The following is a 20,961-nucleotide window of genomic DNA, read 5'->3' as shown; positions in this document are numbered from 1 at the left end:
GATGTTAAAAAATAAATAAATAAATAAAAATTTTAAAAAATTTTAAAAAATAAAAAAAGAAAGAAAATCAGGATCTCAGATATCTGCACTCCCATGGTCAGTGCAGCATGATTTGCAATAGCTAAGATACAGAATCAATCTAAATGTCTATCAACGGATGAATGGATAAAGAAAATGTGGCATTTATATATAACAAAATATTATTCAGCCTTAAAAAAAATAAATCCTGTCATTTGCAACCTGCAGGACATTATGCTAAGTAAAATAAGGCAGGCACAGAAAGAAAGACCATATGCTCTCACTTATATGTGGAATCTCACTTATATGTGAGTGACTTAAAAAGTCAAACTCATAGAAGCAGAGAGTAGAATGGTGGATGCTGGGGGCTAGGAGGTGGGAGAAATGGGGAGATATTGGCCAAAGGGTACAAAGTTTCGGTTATGCAGGAAGAGTAAATTCTGGAGACCTAATTACAGCATGGTGAGGATAGTTAATAATACTACAGTGTATACTTGAAATTTGCTAGCAGAATAGATCTTAAATGTTCTCACCACATAAAAACAGTAACTATGTGAAGTTAATTAGCATGATTGTAGTAATCACTTCACTATGTATACATATATCAAAATATCACAGTGTACCTTAAATATGTACCACCTTTATTTGTCGATTATACCTCCATAAAGCTGGAAAGAAATCAAATAAAATGCAAGGACCTCAGGAAAAGGAACTGAAGAAGTAAAGGACTGCCATCAGAACGTTTTCCCAGACCAGGAAGAGTGAGAAAAGTGGAGGGCACTGGGCAGAGGGGAGGGTAAGAGCCAGGATGCTCTTCCCTGCATCCCTTTCTTTTCTTATTTCGCTTTAGCAAACACTGGCCCAGTCCCCATGGCTGAGAGCGGACACAGCCTCCAGGGTGTTTTAAATCTCCTACTGACCCTGGAAATTTCATCCTCTACCCAAGTGTTAACCCACGGGTGGCCCTGCTTTAATTGCTAAAATTCACAAGAAACAATGGATCTTACCCAGCTCACAAGGAATTCAGGATAGACTTGCTGGAAGCAGGATAAACTCCCTCTAGGAAAACTGAAACCTGTTTTTAGGAAACCACCTTAGTAATTTAAAACAAGAAGAGGAGCCCCATGAGACAGAGCCATGCAGCAAATGGACACAAGTGCTTTCGTTTATTTCATCTTCAGAGTCACCTGCTGTTCTTTAAAGATGCTCATCCTTACCTTCTCACCATCTCCACCCCCTTCAGGGGAAATTTAAATAGGGCTGGATCTGAGATTAAAGAGAAAGGGAAGGCTATTGGTAAATCTTAGCTTACACCTCTGGCCATTACAGGATCCTTTCCCACCGTGCGGGGCTTTTCTCTGCTGGAGCGCTTCATGAGCCCCTCCACCCCTAACCCTGAGGAAAGGAAACGGCAGCTTCCTCCTCCCCTTAAAACACACATCTTTGCAGTGGGGAAAACAGCTCTCAGGAAGTAGACCTACTAGAAGGTAGACCAAGTTAATCTTCAGGACCTCTTATCACCTGATAATTATTCCCCATTTTCAAGCACACACCATGCCAAGCATTTCAAATTCCCCAAATCCTCACAACAGCTGTGCAAAATAAGGATTATAATCCTGGTTTTATAAAAGAGAAAACTGGGTTTCAGAAAAGTAACTTGCCCAAGGAAGAGCTGGTCAGTGGTGGAGCTAAGAAGTCTGGTCCATCTACCCAAGCACTACTCTGCCACCTAAAGCACCCCAGCTCTGTCTCTCCACAAGTCATCTAATTTATTCATTCTGCCCAAGGCTCCCTACTGGGAGAAAAAGCTCTAGACTGCTTCAAAACTTAATGGAAAACTAAAGAACATCAAGGTGTTACAAAAGAGCACTGGACTAGAAGTCAGAGAGATGGACACTGGTGTGGGCCCTTCCGCTATCTTGGTGAATTTAAACATTCCAGAGTCTCTCTTGGCCATATTTTTCAAATCTGGAAAAGGATGTGGTTAGATCATTATGTGTTCTTTCCAGCTCTAAAAATACTCTCTCTGAATTATTTATATTTTAAGAGGATCTTGGAGAGAACAATGTTTAACCCAAAGGAATGACTCTTGAATTGTGAAGTTTCTGCTCCCCCCACCAAAAAAAAATTGAGCACAGAATCCTCTCCGCTGCCCCTCAAAATCACAGCACAAGAATGAGCAACTTTTCCTATGATTTGGTAACAACAGCATTCCCTTACACATGTCTGGAAATGTATAGTTTATAATGCCCTTTCAAATATATGATTTCATTTTGATCCTTGCAACTAATATACAGATGAGAAAACGTGAATCTCAGATGTTGACTGATTTGGACCATTTCATAAAGCTGATAGGTGATGATGTGGAGGCTGGCCTTCCAGTTTCAGTTTAGTCACAACCAAAAGGGATGCCCCTATGTGTACCTTGCACTTGGATTCAGAGTCCTCTTGCAGCATGAGCCCGTTCATACGACCACTAAGCTATCATCATCATCATCCCCAATAATTTCTTTTGAGGCCCTAATAGACACTAAGTAATAGCTGTTGAAATCTCTAATAAAGGATGCTAGTACTGTTTCAACACATACAACTGAAAACCTGCCAACTCCATCAACAGGTCAAATCAGCTCTGCTTAGAGGTGTGTGCACATAATACTCACGTGTGCACACGCATGACCTCCCTACTATTTACTCTCCTTATCTCAGCTCATGAAAAAGGCCCACTGATGAGTCCTTTTTTCCCAGACAATTCTTTCAGCATTCCTCAGTCTGGACTACAAAGAGGCTTGGCTGAGGCAGGGGATTGTCAAGGAACTACAGTGTTTCTCTACTGCCTGCCTATGTTCAGTTACAGGGTGGGACAACGGTGTTTCACACAATATTATCAACTCTGCCTCATAGCTTCATTTCTTTAAAAATTCATAAGTATGCACAAAATAAAAGAAAACACAAAACAAAACCAGAAGAGGGAAAAGGCGATCTTGAAATCTATTCGACTGCAGAAGAGTATGTTCCTGCAGGCATAGTAGGTATTAATAATTCAACAAAACATTACAGTAATTACTATACTTTGCAAAATCAAAACAGTGCACTTTCGCACAACTCCTACCAACCTCCCTGCCACTGCCATTAATAAATAAAACACAATTCCCTATATTAAATTTGTTGTTTAAAAGCTAAATATTTTATCGGCACTAATGTATTTTAAATACTCAGTCAAGACCAAGAAAATCCCTTGCCCCACATTTCTCCCCCCTTTAAGTGAAATCCCATCTTCCCCGCTAGAGCAGAAATTGACTTCAACTCTACCAAGAATACACTGAGTGTTAGGGCCTGAAGGCCCTCATGGAAGGATCTGAGGACCACTCAGCTCGAACACTCTGCTGGAATCTGATCAGGCTGTTGGAAAGAGAATGAGAAGGGAGAAGGAAAAAGAGTGGAAGATTAATTCTTTTGGACCATGAATCTGACCTACTTCATTTGGCTCCAGGAAAAGAAGCCATGAATTGTAAAGAGAGGTGAGTGGCAGGAAACCACCAAAAGACACACTTAAGTATAGCCCTGAGCATGTATGAGGTTAATGATCTTGAAATCCAAGCGAGCCTCCCTTTACACTGTAGTCATGGTCCCACAAATTTGCTACATCCAGTCTATCATATTCTGTTGCTTTTATCTGCTGTATCAGCTTCTGCTGCAAAAGTGCTGCAGAACAAACCACTCGAATCTCAATCATTTACTGTCACAACAATCATTTGTTCTCATAAGGATACAGGGCAGCTGTGGGTTGGCTGCTCACAGCTGGGCTCGGTTGGGCAGTTCCGCTGCCCATGGCTGGGCTGGGTTGGGCTGATCTAGGCTGGGCTTGGCTGGGAGTGGCTACAATACGACTTGTCTCTAGTTCTCTACCCAGGACCGGTGGGCTAGCCTGGGCATGGTTTTCTCGTGGCTACTGCAGAGCTGCAAGCCAGCATGTAGATACACAATGCCTTCTGATAACTAAGCTTAGAAATGGCACTCCTGCTACTGGGCAAAGCAAGTCACAAGGCCAAACCCAAGGTAGGAGATGGGGAAGAATGCCCCACCCAGAGAGAAAGGGCACTACAAAAGCCCAATATAAGGGAGTTAGAGAGGGGAGTGAAGGACTATACAGAGGAGGCAACAACACACTCAAGCACGCCCGCTGAATAGCTCTTCAGTGGGCTCCTTCTCACCACCTACACTGCCACCACCCAAGCCACCATCTTCTTTAGCCATGGCAACACTCTGGTCTCCTAGAACCCAGCCTTTTCTCCCTCCAAACCACAGGCTGGTAAATTTAATTATATGACTCTCCGACTTTAAACTTTCCGGAGGCTTACCCCTTTGCTCATAGGACAAAGAATAAACTCCTTCCCAGGGGCCCATATGGCCCTGCTTGGTCTAACCCATGCCTGCCTGTCTAGCTTCATCTCTCACCAGCCCTTAGCCACAAACCCTCTGCTCCAGCCACTCTGTCCTTCTTTCTGTCCCTTTCAGAAACCTTGCTCCCTCATGCCACAGAAGCTGTGTGCCCTGAACACTCTGCCCATTCCTCTTCACCTAATTGACCTCGCTCATCTGCCTCTGCCTCTCTGCCCTCTCCAAGTTAATGTCGCCGGTGTAACCTTTGATAGTATCGTGAACCTCTCCTTCAGAGCGCACCATCATGTACTCTGAGCCCAGCAGCATCTGGCACATAGACGGCACCCCACAAATACCTGTTGAAAGTCCGATGACATTTTTAAAAGCTATTTTAAATTTTTTAAATAAAAGGGAGCCAAGACTACCTCATCTGGTTGAGTTATATATTAAAGGTATTCAGGTAAAGTGTCTATGGCAAATTGCTCCAGAGAGCATTTATTTAATCTCCCACACTGTACTGCTGATTTTGTATAAATCCGGTTTTAATGCATGTGGTTCCCTTAGAGGGTTAGGCCTCACCAACAGGAACAAAGCCACGGTGTCCCATGCTAGGCATATCCATTCCCCACCCTCAACAGTCCCCTGAGGGGGAAGACACACATCATCCAAAAATAGCTTATGATGCAAAACCAGCAAGAACTCTAAGAACTTCAAAGACCCAAGGGTGCTTTTTTTGACCTTAGATTTCTATGTCCACATGAACCATCAAACCCGTGTGAGACCACAATAAATTTTAGACAGGTCAACAATGGAAATAAAAAGTATCACTCAAGCACTGGGTGACTGTATAATGTACCATCCAAGGCAGGATCTTTTGAGAGTTAAAAGGAACCTAGCAATATTTATGTCAGGACACAGGAATAAGCCAGGACATTCCCCTGCACTCTCTGAAAAAGAATACTTGAGGATCTACCACAGAAAAATGAAACTCAGCCCAAAAGAGAGGAATGGAATCCCAGAAACAGAGGCACTAATCCAGGAGTAAAATAAACAGAAATATCAAGATGACAATAGGGAAGCAGGCCTAGAAGGAAATCAGTACAAATTAGAATATCCACTAAAAATACAGTTAAGAAGCTGGACTATCTTAGTGCTATGATGAAAAAGACAGATGTTTGTCTTCCTGTGAGGAAGATAAAATAATTAGAAACTCAAGGAAAAACAAAAGCAGACCAAGAAAAATAGTCCAAACTAATATGGCAGAATTCTGAGCAATTGTCATAGCATAAAATAATCTATTTGACCTCAAAGCTCAGAACACTTCTCCTCAAGTGACACAGATTTAGTCACGAGGATTACATCTATTTCTAATCATGCTACTGGATTTTTTTGTAGATAATAAAACAACCATAATATTTTAAACATTTTGTTAGTTTCCATTTACTGTGGTCTTGATTACAGTCAATGTATTTCCTAAGAATGCTCAAATTTAGCACATATTTTACATGATCTCACATTGTTCTTTGCAATATTAGTCTAATAATGTGATTTCCACACACAAGACTATAAGCTTTCTGGGTATCCAGTCGGCATCATAGGCCTCACCAATAGGAACAAAGCCATGGTGCACTTTTGCACATTCTGCATCACTAGGCATATAGTAGATGCTCCCCCCAATACTTCACATATATTGTCGGAAAGGAATAAGGCAGAGCAATCAATACAGGTCAAATCCTGGAACAAATGTTGTTGTTTTTTTTAAACATCAAATTACACTCCCATCTGAGACTTTTATTATATCAGATGTGACTTGAAATAAATTGTACATCATGCCTGGAATAAGAATCTCGAGTTTTTTAACACCACGGTTTGTGTGCTAATGATAGTGTTTCATTTGTGCTGGGAGAAGGCAAAAGAAACACGTGGTCTCAAATCTGCTATGGAAGGACCTCCAGCTACTCAAGGAATAAAGGAGAAGTAATGTGAACTAATACCGTGAGTTCATATCGCCCCCTGCTCATACCGCTCCTGTTCACAGCGCTTTGAAAAGCACTCTTTCCAAAAGGCTGACAGGTGCGGTAGCTCATTATTTAACTGTGACATAAGGGGAGCAAATAGAATTGTCCCCATTTCACACGTAAAGAAATGACTGACCTAATACCATATCTAGCTTGTGGTAAGATGGGCCTGAACCAAGAGTTGCATAAGTGACTCTTTCATTTTATAGGTAAGGAAACTGAATCCCAGAAAATCCAAATAACTTAATTAACATCACACTAAGGAAACAAATTACTGAATGAATGAATGAAGGAATGAAGGAATGAAAGTAAGTACATCTGCATTGGATAACACTAAATTTATATGTGCTTGAAAAAAGCATTCTCCAGTATTTTTTAATCATAGCTCTAGACCCTTTCCTTACTAATAAGCCCATTAAAATTTTTTTTACTCACAGACATAATAAGCTACTATACCTGGAAGGGTCTTCTTTCTCTTACACCTAAGAAACATGTGACTTGCTGAAGAGAGTTAATGTAAATCAGGAGGCCATCTAGACATCCCAACTCCCAGGCCAATATTCTTTCCAACCTCTCGTGATGCCCCTCACTAAGGATATCTCAGAAGGGAAGGTACCAACTGTAAGCTCAGCTGCTTCCTGCCAAAATCTTAACAAAGTCTAAGAAAAAAAGGATCACCCCTTATTCTTAGGTGAGAGACTGTCCATCAGCAGGTAGAGGTCCAAATTTGAGGGAGACGATGTATTGTGAAGACCAAGCGCATGCCCTGGGTTGGGGAGGGGCTCTTTAGCTCTGAGAAATGACAGTGAAAACTAATTTGGGTGTGTGTCCCCTCCTCAAAGCCCCAATGCCATATTCCTGCCACTCAATATAACCTGAGCTCCTCCCTTCTGGAAGGTGCCAACCCAAAAGGAAGACCCTCCCACAACTGGGGTCAGTGACTCCATTTCCCTCTCTATACCCAGTATGTACCACGGTAGGGCCTGATGCAGAATTTTAAAAGAGATGAGGGAAATTCCTGATTTGGTGTGATGGATAATTTTATGTGTTAACTTGACTGTGCCACGGAGTGTCCAGAAATTTGGTCAAACATTATACTAAGTGTGTCTGTGAAGGTGTTTCTGGATGAGTTTAACATACGAATTGGTAGACTAAGTAGAGCAGATTGCCCTCCCGACGTGGGTGGGCCTCATTCAACCCACTGAAGGCCTGAATAGAACACAAAGGAAGAGTAAGAAGATATTCCTTCTCTCTGCCTGTCTTTAAGTTGGTTGGTTGAATCCCTGGACATGGAACTTCACATACTGGAGGGCCAACTGTAAAGTCATACACAGATTTTTGACTGTGTGGAGGGCCATGTCCCTAACCCCACACTGTTGAAGGGTCAAGTGTAGTTTATTTGGTAGGTGATCCCAGGTGATACTGACTGTGGGGTGGAGAAAGGAGATAGGGATGGGAAGGTAGCCAATAAAGCAAGCAAGTTACCACCTTAGGCAACTGGGGCTTAATCCCACTGGTGGCTCTGGGAGATGGTGTACAAAACAGGCTTCAGAGTTACGCCACCCCAAAGGGCAAGGGAGCTGGGGTATTTATCCACCAGCTTCCAACAGTCATTGTCAAGTGGTTGCTCCCTACTCCTTGATGGAAGTCAATTCCCTGATGCTTCCAGCCTGCACCTGTGTAATCGAAGAAAGCCCCAGTGGGCACACAGTCCCTGGTGCTGGTGGTTAGAAGTCAGGCCAGACTGCAGACAGATGGCAAGTGCAGAGGGCATATGGGCAGGGTACCAACATATCCACTACCAAAGGACAGACACTCAACCTACCCCATTTCCTGCCTAGGCAATAATGAGAACTAACATTTTTTAACCAGTGTAATGGCCTACTATGCTAACCCCTTCAGAGTATTATCTATAAGATTCACAACATCCCAGTATTATTCTCATTTTACAGCCAGTGAAACTAAGGCTCAGAGACTTGTTTGAAATCACTGCTGCTTGGGGGCCTTCCCATAACAGAAAATAAATGTCTGAGTTTTGAGAAATCTTCCAGTGAAAAGTTTGCTTTCAAGCACAGATAACACTGGAAGCAACACAGTTATATGAGCAACTCTTTTGCCTCTAAAGATTCTTTCCTCTACCTGCCTCCACCCTGGTAAACAAGCTTCTCTGCATCTCCAGTACCATGGCCTCAAAACTCTTAACGTAACGAGTTCCCCCAGTACGTGTAATCACATTCAGATATGGCAGCTTGAGCAACTGAAAAAAATGTTCAACTCCGTAATTGTTCTCCGTCTCCCACCGAGAATAGATTTTAAAAGGAAAAAGTTCATTTCTTACGCAGCAGTGTACTCTTTAACCTGATTCTACCCACCTGGAAGAGAAACTGCTTACCTCACATAGATGCCAAAAGGGCTTAGAGATGACTGAGTCAGGTACACGGGACCTGGAAACAGGTGAGAGGCCACTGTGATGTCCCAGGGATGCAGACCCTAGGCCTGGAGGTAGCAAGAAGCAGCCAGATTCTTCCCCATTCCCAAGACACGCATTCTTTACCCAGGCAGTTTTAAGTATTTAAGAATGTACTTACGTCATTCAACTCAATAAGCTTACATTGACTGACCACGATACCCAAGAAAGTGAGGGAGCACAAAGGCAGAAAATGCAGAAGAGATGGAAGACCCAAGCCGGAGCATCACTTCTGGCTGCATTTATGTCTGGAGTCTTAGTTGAGTCATTTACGGGTTGAATGGACAGCAGAACGGCTGTATCTGTACAAAACATCCATTTCCTTTTTTCTGCTGAAGGGCTGAATGATCAGTTCCCCAGGACTCAACTGCTCGGTTGCTAATCAATTGTTCATCTATGGGTCACCAGACCGGCCCTCACACAATGAACCTGCAGGCTACTACTGCTCTTCTTCACTCCCTTGGAACAATTCCTCATGCAGTATTTGTTTTATTATTTCATCCTATTTATTTTCACTTCTTTCCCAGGGCAACACTCCCTCTAGTGTCTGTGTAGGGATCTCAGGTTCCACAGGAAGTGCACAGGGTGCGGGCAAAAAGGGTACAGGCAGGTACAAACCTGTACCTCGATGGATGTGGATTATTACAAAATATTCATGGGTTTGGCCAATATGATAATTCTGGGAAAGAGGCTGCAGATATTATGCAGAGAGTTCCAGCCACGGATATCCCCATTTCATGCCAGGCACAAAGCAGAGGTAGGAGATGGAAAGGAGAAACGAACCTTGAACACCAAGGTCCATCCCATGACTTGGATGAAATGAGTCTTTGGCACTCCAGGCTTTTCTTGTCCACCAGTCCCAGCAGCCCTGTGTTCTCCTATTTTCTATGAAAGCTACACATTTCACTCACTTCCTTCAAGAAGTCTTCCATGATTAGCCGTGAGGTATAATCATGGGTGCCCAAGCCAAGAGAAGCTACTCTTCATCTTTCTGGATGCCTTTCTCAAAACTCCACTCAATAAAAGCCCTGAAAAAATGTTCCACTTATTAGCTGTCTGTTAGTATAATCGTTAACCTGACTCTAAGCACCTGCTTCTAACCATTTCTATTACAAATTCTGAGTATGAGTTTCAAGCAGCCAGGTCCCCAGCCACTCACACTTCTCTCTTTCACTGTTTCCCTTAGCATGACACAGAAGGCAGACACGCAAAGGCTCGTCTGAGTCAGGACATGCACTATGGGGGGTGGCTGAAACGAGCATCTCACTGAGAACTGGGTTGTAGCCAAGGGCTTTGCGATCAGCTCATTGGGAAACTTGGGGCAAGTACCTCCTTCCTCTGCTTCCATGTTTCCATCTGCAAATGAAGAGGAAACCCCTTCTAATATAATAACAACTAAACTAACTAAAATATCTGGAGGACTAACTACAGGTCAGGCATTTCTTTTAAACACTTTGCTATGTACAATATCTTATTTAAACCTTAAAATAACCCAATGTAAGAGGTACTATTATTATCACTCCCTTTTGTAGATGAAAAAATAGACAAGAGAGGGTGACAACTTGCCCAATGTCACACAGCTATTAAGAGACAGAGGCAGACAGCCCAATTTAAAAATGGGCAGGAAAAAAAAAAAATGGGTGGAAGAACTGAATAGACATTTCTCCAAAGAAGACAGGCAGATGGCCAATGGGCACATGAGAGGCTGCTCAACATCACTAATCATTAGGGAAATGCAAATCAAAACCACAATGAGGTATCACCTCACACCTGTCAGAGTGGCTGTCATCAAAAAGACAACAAATAAATGTTGGCGAGGATGTGGAGAAAAGGACTACACTGTTGGTGGGAATGTAAATTGGTGCAGCCACCGTGGAAAACAATATGGAGCTTCCTCAAAAAACTAAAAATAGAACTATCACACGACCCAGAAATCTCACTCCTGGGTATATATCCAAAAAAAAAAAACAAAAACACTAATTCAAAAAGATACATGCACCCCAATGTTCATAGCAGCATTATTTATAATTGCTAAGACATGGAATCAACCTAAGTGTCCATCAACAGATGAGTGGATAAAGAAGATGTGGTATATATACATATATACGTACACAATGAAATACTACTCAGCCGTAAAGAAGAGTGAAATTTTGCCATTTGCAGCAACATGGATGGACTTAGAGGGCATTATGCTAGGTGAAGTACGTCAGAGATAGACAAATGGTGTATGACGTCACTTATATGTGGAATCTAAAAATATATAACAAATTAGTAAATATAAGAAAAAAGAAGCAGACTCACAGATATAGAGAACAAACTAGTGGCTCCCAGTGGGGAGAGGGAAGTGGGGAGGGGCAATATAGGGGTGGGCGAGTAAGAGGTACAAACTATTAGGTATAAAATAAGCCACAAGGATATGCTGTACAACACAGGGAAGATAGCCAATATTTTATAATAGCTATTAATGGAGGATAACCTTTAAAAACTGTGAATCACAATATTGTATACCTGTAACCTACAGAATACTGTACAGCAACTATATTTCAATTTTTTAAAGAATAAATTAAACTTAATCAAAAAAAAAAGAGAGAGAGAGAGAGAGAAGGAGAGAGAGAGACAGAGGCAGGATTCAAACCCAGGCATCCAGCTCCCGAACCCTTGCTCCTGTTTACCATATGGCTTTGTTTCTTGTTCCCAGTCTACCTCTGATCCTAATATATCCTGAAGAGGATGGCATTCATGATGAAAACCCTCCACAAGTATGAATTCACACAAGTCATACAATCATACCCAGGGTAAATAACCTACAACCTAACATGATCCTTGATGACCCTATATAACTATGTCCAGCTTTTCCCCTAAACTAGGTTCTCTTCCAGCACAGGCCAAGTACCAGGCCCCTGCGTAGCAATGGACACAGATTTGCTCACCAACAGCCCTGAACGGCTAGCTCTGGGTCCTCTCACCCCAACCCAGTAGGAATGGTTTCCTCTGCTCCCCAGCAAGGAGTTAATAGCAGAAAGCTATCTGTGCAATCCTGAAGTTCTTAGACTCCATTCCTTTTTGGAAATTTACTATAGTATGTTTATTAGCATACTATAAAGAACAGCATTTCCATAAATAATTAAACCCAAACTACACTGATCAAAATAAATGAGCGAAAACGTTCCTGATGATGTAACCAGGCTTGGTTCACTCACTGACTCAACAAGGTGAGTCACAAAAGGCCCCCATTAACAACAGTTAGTAAGATACAGATTGTACACATCAGCAGCTGGTACTTACCGTCTGCAGCCACTGGGTGGGTAGGCAGGATGGCCACAGGACACAGCCAGGAAAACAGGAGGGAGGAATCTATTCCTAAGCCTCTCTGGCTAGCCTTGTGTATACTCATCCTAGGCCTCACTCTACCCTACCTATAAAATGGGCAGCACCCTACCTCACCTGAATGAAAATGAGTCCTCTTAGAAGGAAAATGGTCTGTAAAGGCAAGGAGAAAGGAGAAAACCAGGAGTGCATAGGGCACGGCTACAGAGAGAAAGACCAGGAGAGAGTCCACGCTATAGGGTACCATGTTTCTGTCTGAGCCTCATACCCTTCATCTCTATGCTGAATGACGTGATGAAAACAATTTCCAAGTGCACTTCCAGCCTGACTTTCTGTCGGTCTAAGATGCCTGTAGCATCTCCCACAGTGATCCCCTCTCCTCTGAGCTCACAGCCTGAAACGACCACTTGACAATTAACCACACATCACCCCGTGATATCTGTCTCGTTGTCATGTGTTATTTAACTTTACAGAAGAGCAGCCTTATACCCAAAGCATATTAGAAGGACCTTGAGGCAAATGCTGTCTTATCCTTCTTTGTCTCGCCCTCCATCACAGCCCTACCAACCCCACAGTCCCCAAAACACTGCCACACACAGAGTGAACACTTGGCAAATGGCTGAATATCTTCTGTGAGCTCATGTGATCTCTGAAGCACATGAGGAAGAAGCCAGGATTGTTGACTTGTCCCTATTTCCATCCTCTTACCAAGGGGGGTAGAGATGCCTCTACATCTTATGTTAAAAGTTGTATATAAAATAAGCCAGGTGTATAAACTCAGTGCTATGAAGAGACAGTGTCAGCCATCCTCCCCGGGCAGCTAGGGCACTTTCCAGTTCCCAGGGTCAGCTCAGAAAGTATGTACTGAGCTACGTGCCAAGCACCGGGCCACAGGTCACAAGACACACATGAGAAAAGCAGAACTCACAGCAGGTGTGGGGATGAGGTGCTGGTGTAAGCATTTTATCCCTCATCCCTCACCTTCAAAACACTCATAAAATAACCAAGTGCAAACTGAACATAATCAAATGTGTGGTACAGGCTGTAAATTCTATAAACAGTTAGGAGAAAGAAAAATAAATGCTTCTAAGAAAGGTTCTATAGAGAAGCATGTTTGAATCTTAAACTGAGCCATGAGTAATGGGGGCATCTCAATAGAGGAAGAGGGGTATCCTGGGTGGAGGAGACCTTAAGAGCAAAGGCTTGAGTCAAGAAGGGGTCTGGGACAATGAAGGGGCTGCCTTGGCTAGAGTGAAGGGGCCCATCAGGGAACAGTCAGATGCAGAGTTGGAGAAGCAGATCCAGGACATACGCAGTGAAGAGCCTTGAATGGCAGGCTAAAGGACTCTGGAGTTTAATTCAAGAGGCTAAAGGTACTCAAGCGAGAATGGAGACGTACTGGGTGAAATGCTCCTGATTATAATACCTGTCAAGTTATGAACAACCTGAGAAAGGAATCATCGCTATCCCAAGGGACAAGGGTTTTCAATCCCTTCATAGCCTCTGCTCAATGAGACTTGGGATTCACTCATTCACCAACTTGGTCAAACACAGTTGAGTTTCTCTACTGCGTGTAAAGCAGAGCTCTCTCATCTCCACTCTCTGCCAACAAAGTCAGAGCAGCATCCAGACCCTTCTCTCAGTAACCCATCACAACAGGGGGATGACCATGGTTAGCTGAAGGCTATCCATCCCATATTGCCACTGCTGCTTACCCAAAGTGGCCCACCAGGCACCGGCATGCTACACTTTCCACCTCCAACTTCACAAGACCTCTTTTCCCCCAAACTTGCTGAAAATTCATCCTTTGACATTTTCTCCTCATAGGGAAGTGTATCATGCCAGCCAAGAGGCCAAAGGAAGCAGGAAATCAACAGGCAAGTCCAGGGGCTTCCCTGGTGGTGCAGTGGTTAAGAATCCGCCTGCCAATGCAGGGGACACGGGTTCAAGCCCTGGTCCGGGAAGATCTCACATGCCACGGAGCAACTAAGCCCGTGCGCCACAACTACTGAGCCTGCGCTCTAGAGCCCCCGAGCCACAACTACTGAAGCCCGTGCGCCTAGAGCCCGTGCTCCGCAACAAGAGAAGCCACCGCGATGAGAAGCCTGTGCACCGCAACGAAGAGTAGACCCCGCTCGCCGCAACTAGAGAAACCCCGTGCGCAGCAACGAAGACGCAATGCAGCCAAAAATAAAATAAATTTTAAAAAAAAATTCAAAACAAAACAAAACAAGCAAGTCCAGTCGCCAGGCCTTGGTGTACCTGGCCTTGGATAAACCCTCCAGACGCACCCTCCTATTTCAGCCATCCAGCTTTGTCACACCTCTCTGTTCCCTAGAGGATGATCACCCGGTTCCAAAGTGCCCCCAGTTACAGTAGGATTTACAGAGCCGAGGAAAGAGCAGTTCTCCTTTCTGCCCCCACTCCCTCCTCAGCCTTCCTGCCACAACTCCCTTCCCTTAAATCCAACACAATCTGAGAGGCCACTTCCCGAGTTCCTTCTCTGCCAAGTACAAAGCAAGTTCCAACCGCTGCATTTCTGCCATCATTAAATTGGGCCTCCCAATTAAGGAGTTTGCAACTTCTGCTTACCCTGGAAATCACTGCAGGATCTGAAAAGCAAATCACTCCCTGTAACCGGGCCATCAGAGAAAACGCAGAGCAGACAAACAGCCAAACAGCCGGCGTGCGACCCCTCCACTCACCACCCCCAGGCCTACGGTGACCAGGAGCAGTTAGTGCTGTTATGTCCCCCTGCATTTCCCAGCTACATCTCAACTGAGATGGCTCCCCTTGTAATATGAATTAAAACCAGATTCTTTTTGGCAAACCCCTGAAGAACAGCTTCTGTGGCAGGTTTTTTTTTTTTTAAACATCTTTATTGGAGTATAATTGCTTTTCATTGTTGTGATAGTTGCTGCTGTATAACAAAGTGAGTCAGCTATACATATACATATATCCCCATATCTCCTCCCTCTTGCGTCTCCCTCCCACCCTCCCTATCCCACCCCTCTAGGTGGTCACAAAGCACCCAGCTGATCTCCCTGTGCTGTGCAGCTGCTTCCCACTAGCTATCTATTTTACATTTGGTAGTGTATATATGTCCATGCCACTCTCTCACTTCGTCCCAGCTTCGTCCCTTCCCCCTCCCTGTGTCCTCAAGTCCATTCTCTATGTCTGTGTTGTTATTCCTGTCCTGCCCCTAGGTTCTTCAGAACCTCTTTGTTTTTAGATTCCAAATATACGTGTTAGCATACAGTATTTGTTTTTCTCTTTCTGACTTACTTCACTCTGTATGACAGACTCTAGGTCCATCCACCTCACTAAAAATAACTCAATTTCGTTTCTTTTTATGGCTGAGTAATATTCCATTGTATATATATGCCACATCTTCTTTATCCATTCATCTGTCGATGGACACTTAGGTTGCTTCCATGTCCTGGCTATTGTAAATAGAGCTGCAATGAACACTGTGGTACATGACTATTTTTGAATTATGGATTTCTCAGGACATATGCCCAGCAGTAGGATTGCTGAGTCGTATGGTAGTTGTATTTATAGTTTTTTAAGGAACCTCCATACTGTTCTCCGTAGTGGCTGTATCAATTTACATTCCCACCAGCAGTGCAGGAGGGTTCCCTTTTCTCCACACCCTCTCCAGCATTTATTGTTTGTAGATTTTTTGACGATGGCCATTCTGAGCGGTGTGAGCTGATACCTCATTGTAGTTGTGATTTGCATTTCTCTAATGATTAGCGATGTTGAGCATCCTTTCATGTGTTTGTTGGCAATCTGTATATCTTCTTTGGAGAAAGGTCTGTTTAGGTCTTCTGCCCATTTTTGGATTGGGTTGTTTGTTTTTTTGATATGGAGCTTGTGGCAGGCTTCTTTATTAAGCCTCTGAGAAGGCAAAATGCATTAAGATATCATGACACGGGGACTGAGAGCGGGGACGAGAAGGTTAGACAACCCAGCCAAAAGCTATTTGAAAAAATCTGTTTGGGAGCCACAATTAGATGCTCCAGTGAGTGAAACACAATTAATCTGATCCAATCTGTCACTATTTTGCACATTAAGAGTAAATATTTTAGGACACCGTCAGCTGCATTAGTTAAGGGTATGAAAGCGTGCCTGGGAGAGTCTGTGCGTTCCCCCTGCTAGCAGGGTAAGGACGCCGGGTTATCAGCATCTCCCTGTTTCTCTTCACCAAGGTGCAGAGTTGGGCACCTGAATTGAACACTATCTGGCAAGTCCTTCCAAGCAGACACACTGCAGGGGTAGCAGCCTGCCAGTCGCTGTCTCTGGGAGTGAGCTGCAGGGAAGGCATGAGAATCCATCTACGGGAGGGTGCAGCATTCGCACCTCAGCACCAGAACACGGGATCCCCATCAAGGCTTACAATGCCGAGGGGGCCCGGAAAGTGGGCTGTTGTCTTCACAGCTTTCCACTCTCCAGAGCCGTTTGCCACCTCACTGACCAAGCAAGGAGGCACCTTTCTTCTTTGGAAGGAGAAGAGCAGAATGATGTGTTTTTCTGTGTCCCTGTCAGCCACAGGGTCTGGACTCCCTTTGGGTGCTTGTGAAACACTCTCTAGCCCATTAATCACCAGGATCTCAGCTGGAGACAACCAGAGAGAAAGGCAAATCGCTCTTCCAGAATATAGGCTCCAATCAGCCCCGGTGGTCCAATGGATAAGGCAGAGTACAGGCTCCAAACTCAAGCCCACTCACCTCTCCCCTGAAACACCTGGCAGGGCAAGAAAGGTCAGAGGGGGACCCAGACTCCATCCCCTCCTGGCTCAAGCCCGCTGGGCGCCTCCCCCATTGCCCTCCAAGCTATCCCACCCCACTCCTGGGACCAAAGTGAACATGTGACTCAAGCCTAGAATGAGACTCTCAGCCCCTGGGCACATGCTGGGCACATAGTGTGGGGTGGAGGTGCTTCCCTTGCGTGTCCACTTCCTTATGCCTGAACGCAAACGGCCAGAGTGGAGTTCAATTTTCCATTATACGGGGTAACTGGAAACTCTTCCCAAAAAGGACCTCACGCTAGGAATGGGGTCCACCAGAGGCGCTTGGAGGGAGAGCAGGAAACCCCACAATGTGTTAACAATTAAACTGGTGGCCTTCCCAGAGAAGGACATGTTTAACACCCTTTACGTCGGAAGGGAAGACGGAATTCTCTTTTCATGTCAAAAGAGTTTGGTGCAAGGACCCACGTTCTCTGCCTTGGGGACATCTCCAACCACTTTGAAACCAATGATAAAGGGAACTTCCAGAAGGGACATCAACTCCATCACTCCTCACCCTGGCTTTAACAGCGCCTTCTTTTGTTGAGCTCAGGAAAGGAGGAGGGGAGAAAGAAACCAACTGGGTAATGTTGCAGAAACTGGTTTCCTAGCTCCTACCCCAGGGTTGTTTCCTTAAAGTCTCTCAAAGGCAGGACCGTGTTAACCTGTTTCCTCATCTTCCTCAGAGCAGCACAGACCTACACTCAAAGAAGCCCTGCTCGCTGGAATTGCCTGTGAAGCATTGTCAAAAGAGGCAGGTCCAGCCCAAGAGCTAAAAAGGCAGGAACTCTCTGGACCAGAGAGCGTAGACACCATGGGGGTCCCTGCACTCACCGGTGCTGCCTTGTCCTTTGCGTGGACAGTATGACTGGCCATGAGCACAGTCAATGAACCCCTGAGGAGCTATTAATGAACTGCCCAAATCTCATCACTGTCACTAAGGACTCCAAGGCCAACTGATCCACTCCTCAGGCCCTCTGCACCCCCTTTTAACTGAAGAGCCATTTCCCTGGGGGGTATAGGGCTAAACTTGCCCCCTCACTTCCTCTGCCGTATAACTGCCTTGAAGATGGGCAGAGAAGGCCATGCACATTTAATGACTACTTGCAGAAAGCACTGTTTAACGTCCCATCTTCAGGGAATTTGTCAACACACGAAAATGATCCTTAAAATAAAAGCAGAAACATAAGAAAACGCTTTAGGCAGACTGAATTTATATTGTCCAAATGTGGCAGTGTTAAAATCACAGATATGTGAAGACATCACCTCCTCCTTCTCCTAGGGATACATTTACTTCCACACATCCTGTCCATCCTCCTCATGGAGTAAGAACACGAACAAAATAACACACATACACACAATTCCTCACTATCAAACTAAAAGGAAGTTGAGAGTCACAATCCCTGCGGTCAGAGAATTACCCCTCTCCACCACCCACCCCCCTCTCCACACACACAGTCCTTCCGGGACTTGTAAGTCCTCAATCACCCATCCCTCCAAATGCACACGTTGCCCATCGCCCAAGTCCAGAGCTGGCCACTGCGAAGCTATGGGGGGGCCTTCACTGGAGGCAGGTAGAGTCAGCTACCACGCTGCTGGTAAGCTGCACTGCCCAAATGCTTCCAACCCAGGCTGGGCTGCCTGCGTGGTGCTGTGTGTCAGTAAGAACCAGGAAATCTGTGCTCGGTATTGCTGATGTGCTGCTCTCTGCAGACTTCTGGCTTTCCTGTTATTCCCCACTCACCCCTGTGACACCCCCCCAGGCCCTGTTAAAATAAGGCGAAAATTTCCCAGGGAAACCTTTAATGTCAGTCATGAAGAGAAATATAAAGAGAGCAGGGGCTGTGCTTTCCCATCAAATGAGTTCCCCAAAGCTGCCAGTACAGACATCTGTCATCCTCCAGGCTCTGCCCAGTGCCGGGCTCTGATCTGATCCTCAGAGCCAGAGATGAGGAAAGGATTTTTGCAGGACTGGCTGAAGTGGGGGCCGAGGAAGGCAGGGCAGTGGAGTAAATCGTCGGAGGCCGTCCCCACTCTTCCCCGAGGGCCATCCCCCGCGGATCCTGGGCTGGACTGCACGCGCTGGCTGCCAGCTGGGGGTAGGGTGGGGAGCTCCTCCGGCCCGAGCTGCGGGCTGCGCAGACTGTACTCTGCGCCCGGTGCCTGGCCGCGGGCGCCGGAGCCGCCGGAGCCGCCGGAGTGGACTCCAGGGCGCCACCTCTCGTACAGCAGCTTCCAGGTTAACCTGGCAGCGGACAGAGAGGCGTGGAGAGGTGCACAGAAAGCACCGGGACCCAACTCCACTTGGCGAGTTTGTCGTTGCAGGACTCAGCGGCCGGGGCGAGCATTTTTCTCAGCGACTTACGTGTGCTTGTGCTTGCGTGAGAACGAGGGGTGCAGGATGGGTGTTGAATTTCACTTCACGCTTTAAACTTTTTTTTTTTTTTCTGCCCCTCCTATAGCTTTTCGGGGCAGCTGCCTGGGTTGTTTGTTCTTTTTTATTTTTAACATCTTTACTGGAGTATAACTGCCTTACAGTGTTGTGTTAGTTTCTGCTGTATAATTAACCAAGTGAATCAGCTGTATGCTGCCTGGGTTTTGAGGGGGGAATCAGTGTTGCCTGAAGGCCCAGCCTCCCCTAAGGCTGGGAGAAAGTGCGCCTGGAGCCCGAGGCAGCATCCTAAGCCCGGCGGGCAGGAGTACCAGAGTCCGAGTGGCCTCAGTCTCCTGGCTTTCCTTCGCGTGACTGGAGGGGAAAGGGGAGAAGCCCGAGCAGTCGCAGAAACCCGTCAGTCTATCCAGCGGTTCTTTCCCCAAATCAATCTGTGTCCTCACCCAAGAATTCACACACACCCAGGACAGGAAAACTGACTCTCCAAGCCAAGTACCAGAGAAAGTGGTCACTGATCCCGTTAAGGACCTCTTCTTCCTCTCCCCTCCGGGCGGCCCCAATCCTAGGGTCTCCGGTAAACAAAAGCACAGGCTGTCTTACAACAAACTCCACTAACCTGTTGGGGGTGTGGGGAAAGAGAGATGAACCAGTCCGTCTAAAAGTCGAGGAGCCCCCCTGCCCCTGCCTCCACCTAGACCCAGAGCAACTATCTGCCCATCGTTCCCGCCCCCCACTTTCCCTCGCGGTCGGCAGACAGAGAGATCCGCCGCCGGGTGGGTACTCACGCTGCTGTTGTGTCCCGACCAGTGCACCATGGCTTGGTTGTGGGCCGAGTCCCCGGTCAGCGCGAACGAGGTGCTGGGTAGCCGGAGCTCTTCGGCCGCCGACCCCCCAGCCCGTGGTGCCTTCACCTCCTCCCGGAGACCCTTGGCCAGAGAGCGGCTTCCTTTGGAACCATCGGCTAAGACTGTAGCCTGGGTGTCTCCGCGTTCCAGGGCACTGGGGGACTGCGCCCGGCGACTCCTCCTTGTGCCGCCAGGCTTGCCAGGAGCCGAGACGCCCCGTCCCCACTGCGCGCCTGCCGGCAACAGCCCTCCGGCTTCTCCCTGCTTCTTTCTGCCGCTGCCTCCGCCTGGCTGGGGCAGTGGCTCTGGTCCCGGCCGGCGCCCCAGTGCGGCGCCTCTCCGTACAGTCGCCAGCTCCTCCGGCCACTGGCTCGCCACTGCCCGCAGCGAGAGAGGAGGCAGCGCCGGGGACCGCGAAGCCAGAGCCGCGAGGCGCCCAGGACCGCCCGCTGCGTCCCAAGTGATCTCGGCGCCGGCCAGGACCCACGTCGACAGGAGCAGGAGCCCGGTCCGGGCGAGGGGCGCCCGGGGCCAGCCTGCGGCGCGCTCCGTGCGCGCCGCCTCCATCCCGCTGCGGCTGCCGCGGCTCGGGCTGCCGAGTGTGTGGCGCCCGCCCGAGGTGCGGGTCGCCGCGGGGGGTGTGCAGGCGCCGGTAAGCGAGCAAGCGAGTGTGTGTCGGGGGAGAGCGGAGGGGGCGGCCGGGAAGGAGGTGGCTCGGCCTGGTG

General features: G+C 46.5%; 1 protein-coding gene across 1 annotated transcript in view; it reads right to left on the bottom strand.

Annotated features, from left to right (window-relative positions):
• The window catches only part of SORCS3 (sortilin related VPS10 domain containing receptor 3), a 620,228-nt gene extending 599,425 nt beyond the window's left edge, over nt 1-20,803 (bottom strand). The window contains exon 1 of the mRNA XM_024121368.1: nt 20,177-20,803. Coding sequence (XP_023977136.1) covers nt 20,177-20,803 — 627 coding nt within the window. The remainder of the gene's footprint in view (nt 1-20,176) is intronic.
• Nucleotides 20,804-20,961: the final 158 nt, after the last annotated feature.

Source organism: Physeter macrocephalus, chromosome 20 (genome assembly GCF_002837175.3).
Source record: "Physeter macrocephalus isolate SW-GA chromosome 20, ASM283717v5, whole genome shotgun sequence".
Lineage (NCBI taxonomy): Eukaryota > Metazoa > Chordata > Mammalia > Artiodactyla > Physeteridae > Physeter > Physeter macrocephalus.
This window is presented reverse-complemented; position numbering and strand designations above follow the sequence as displayed.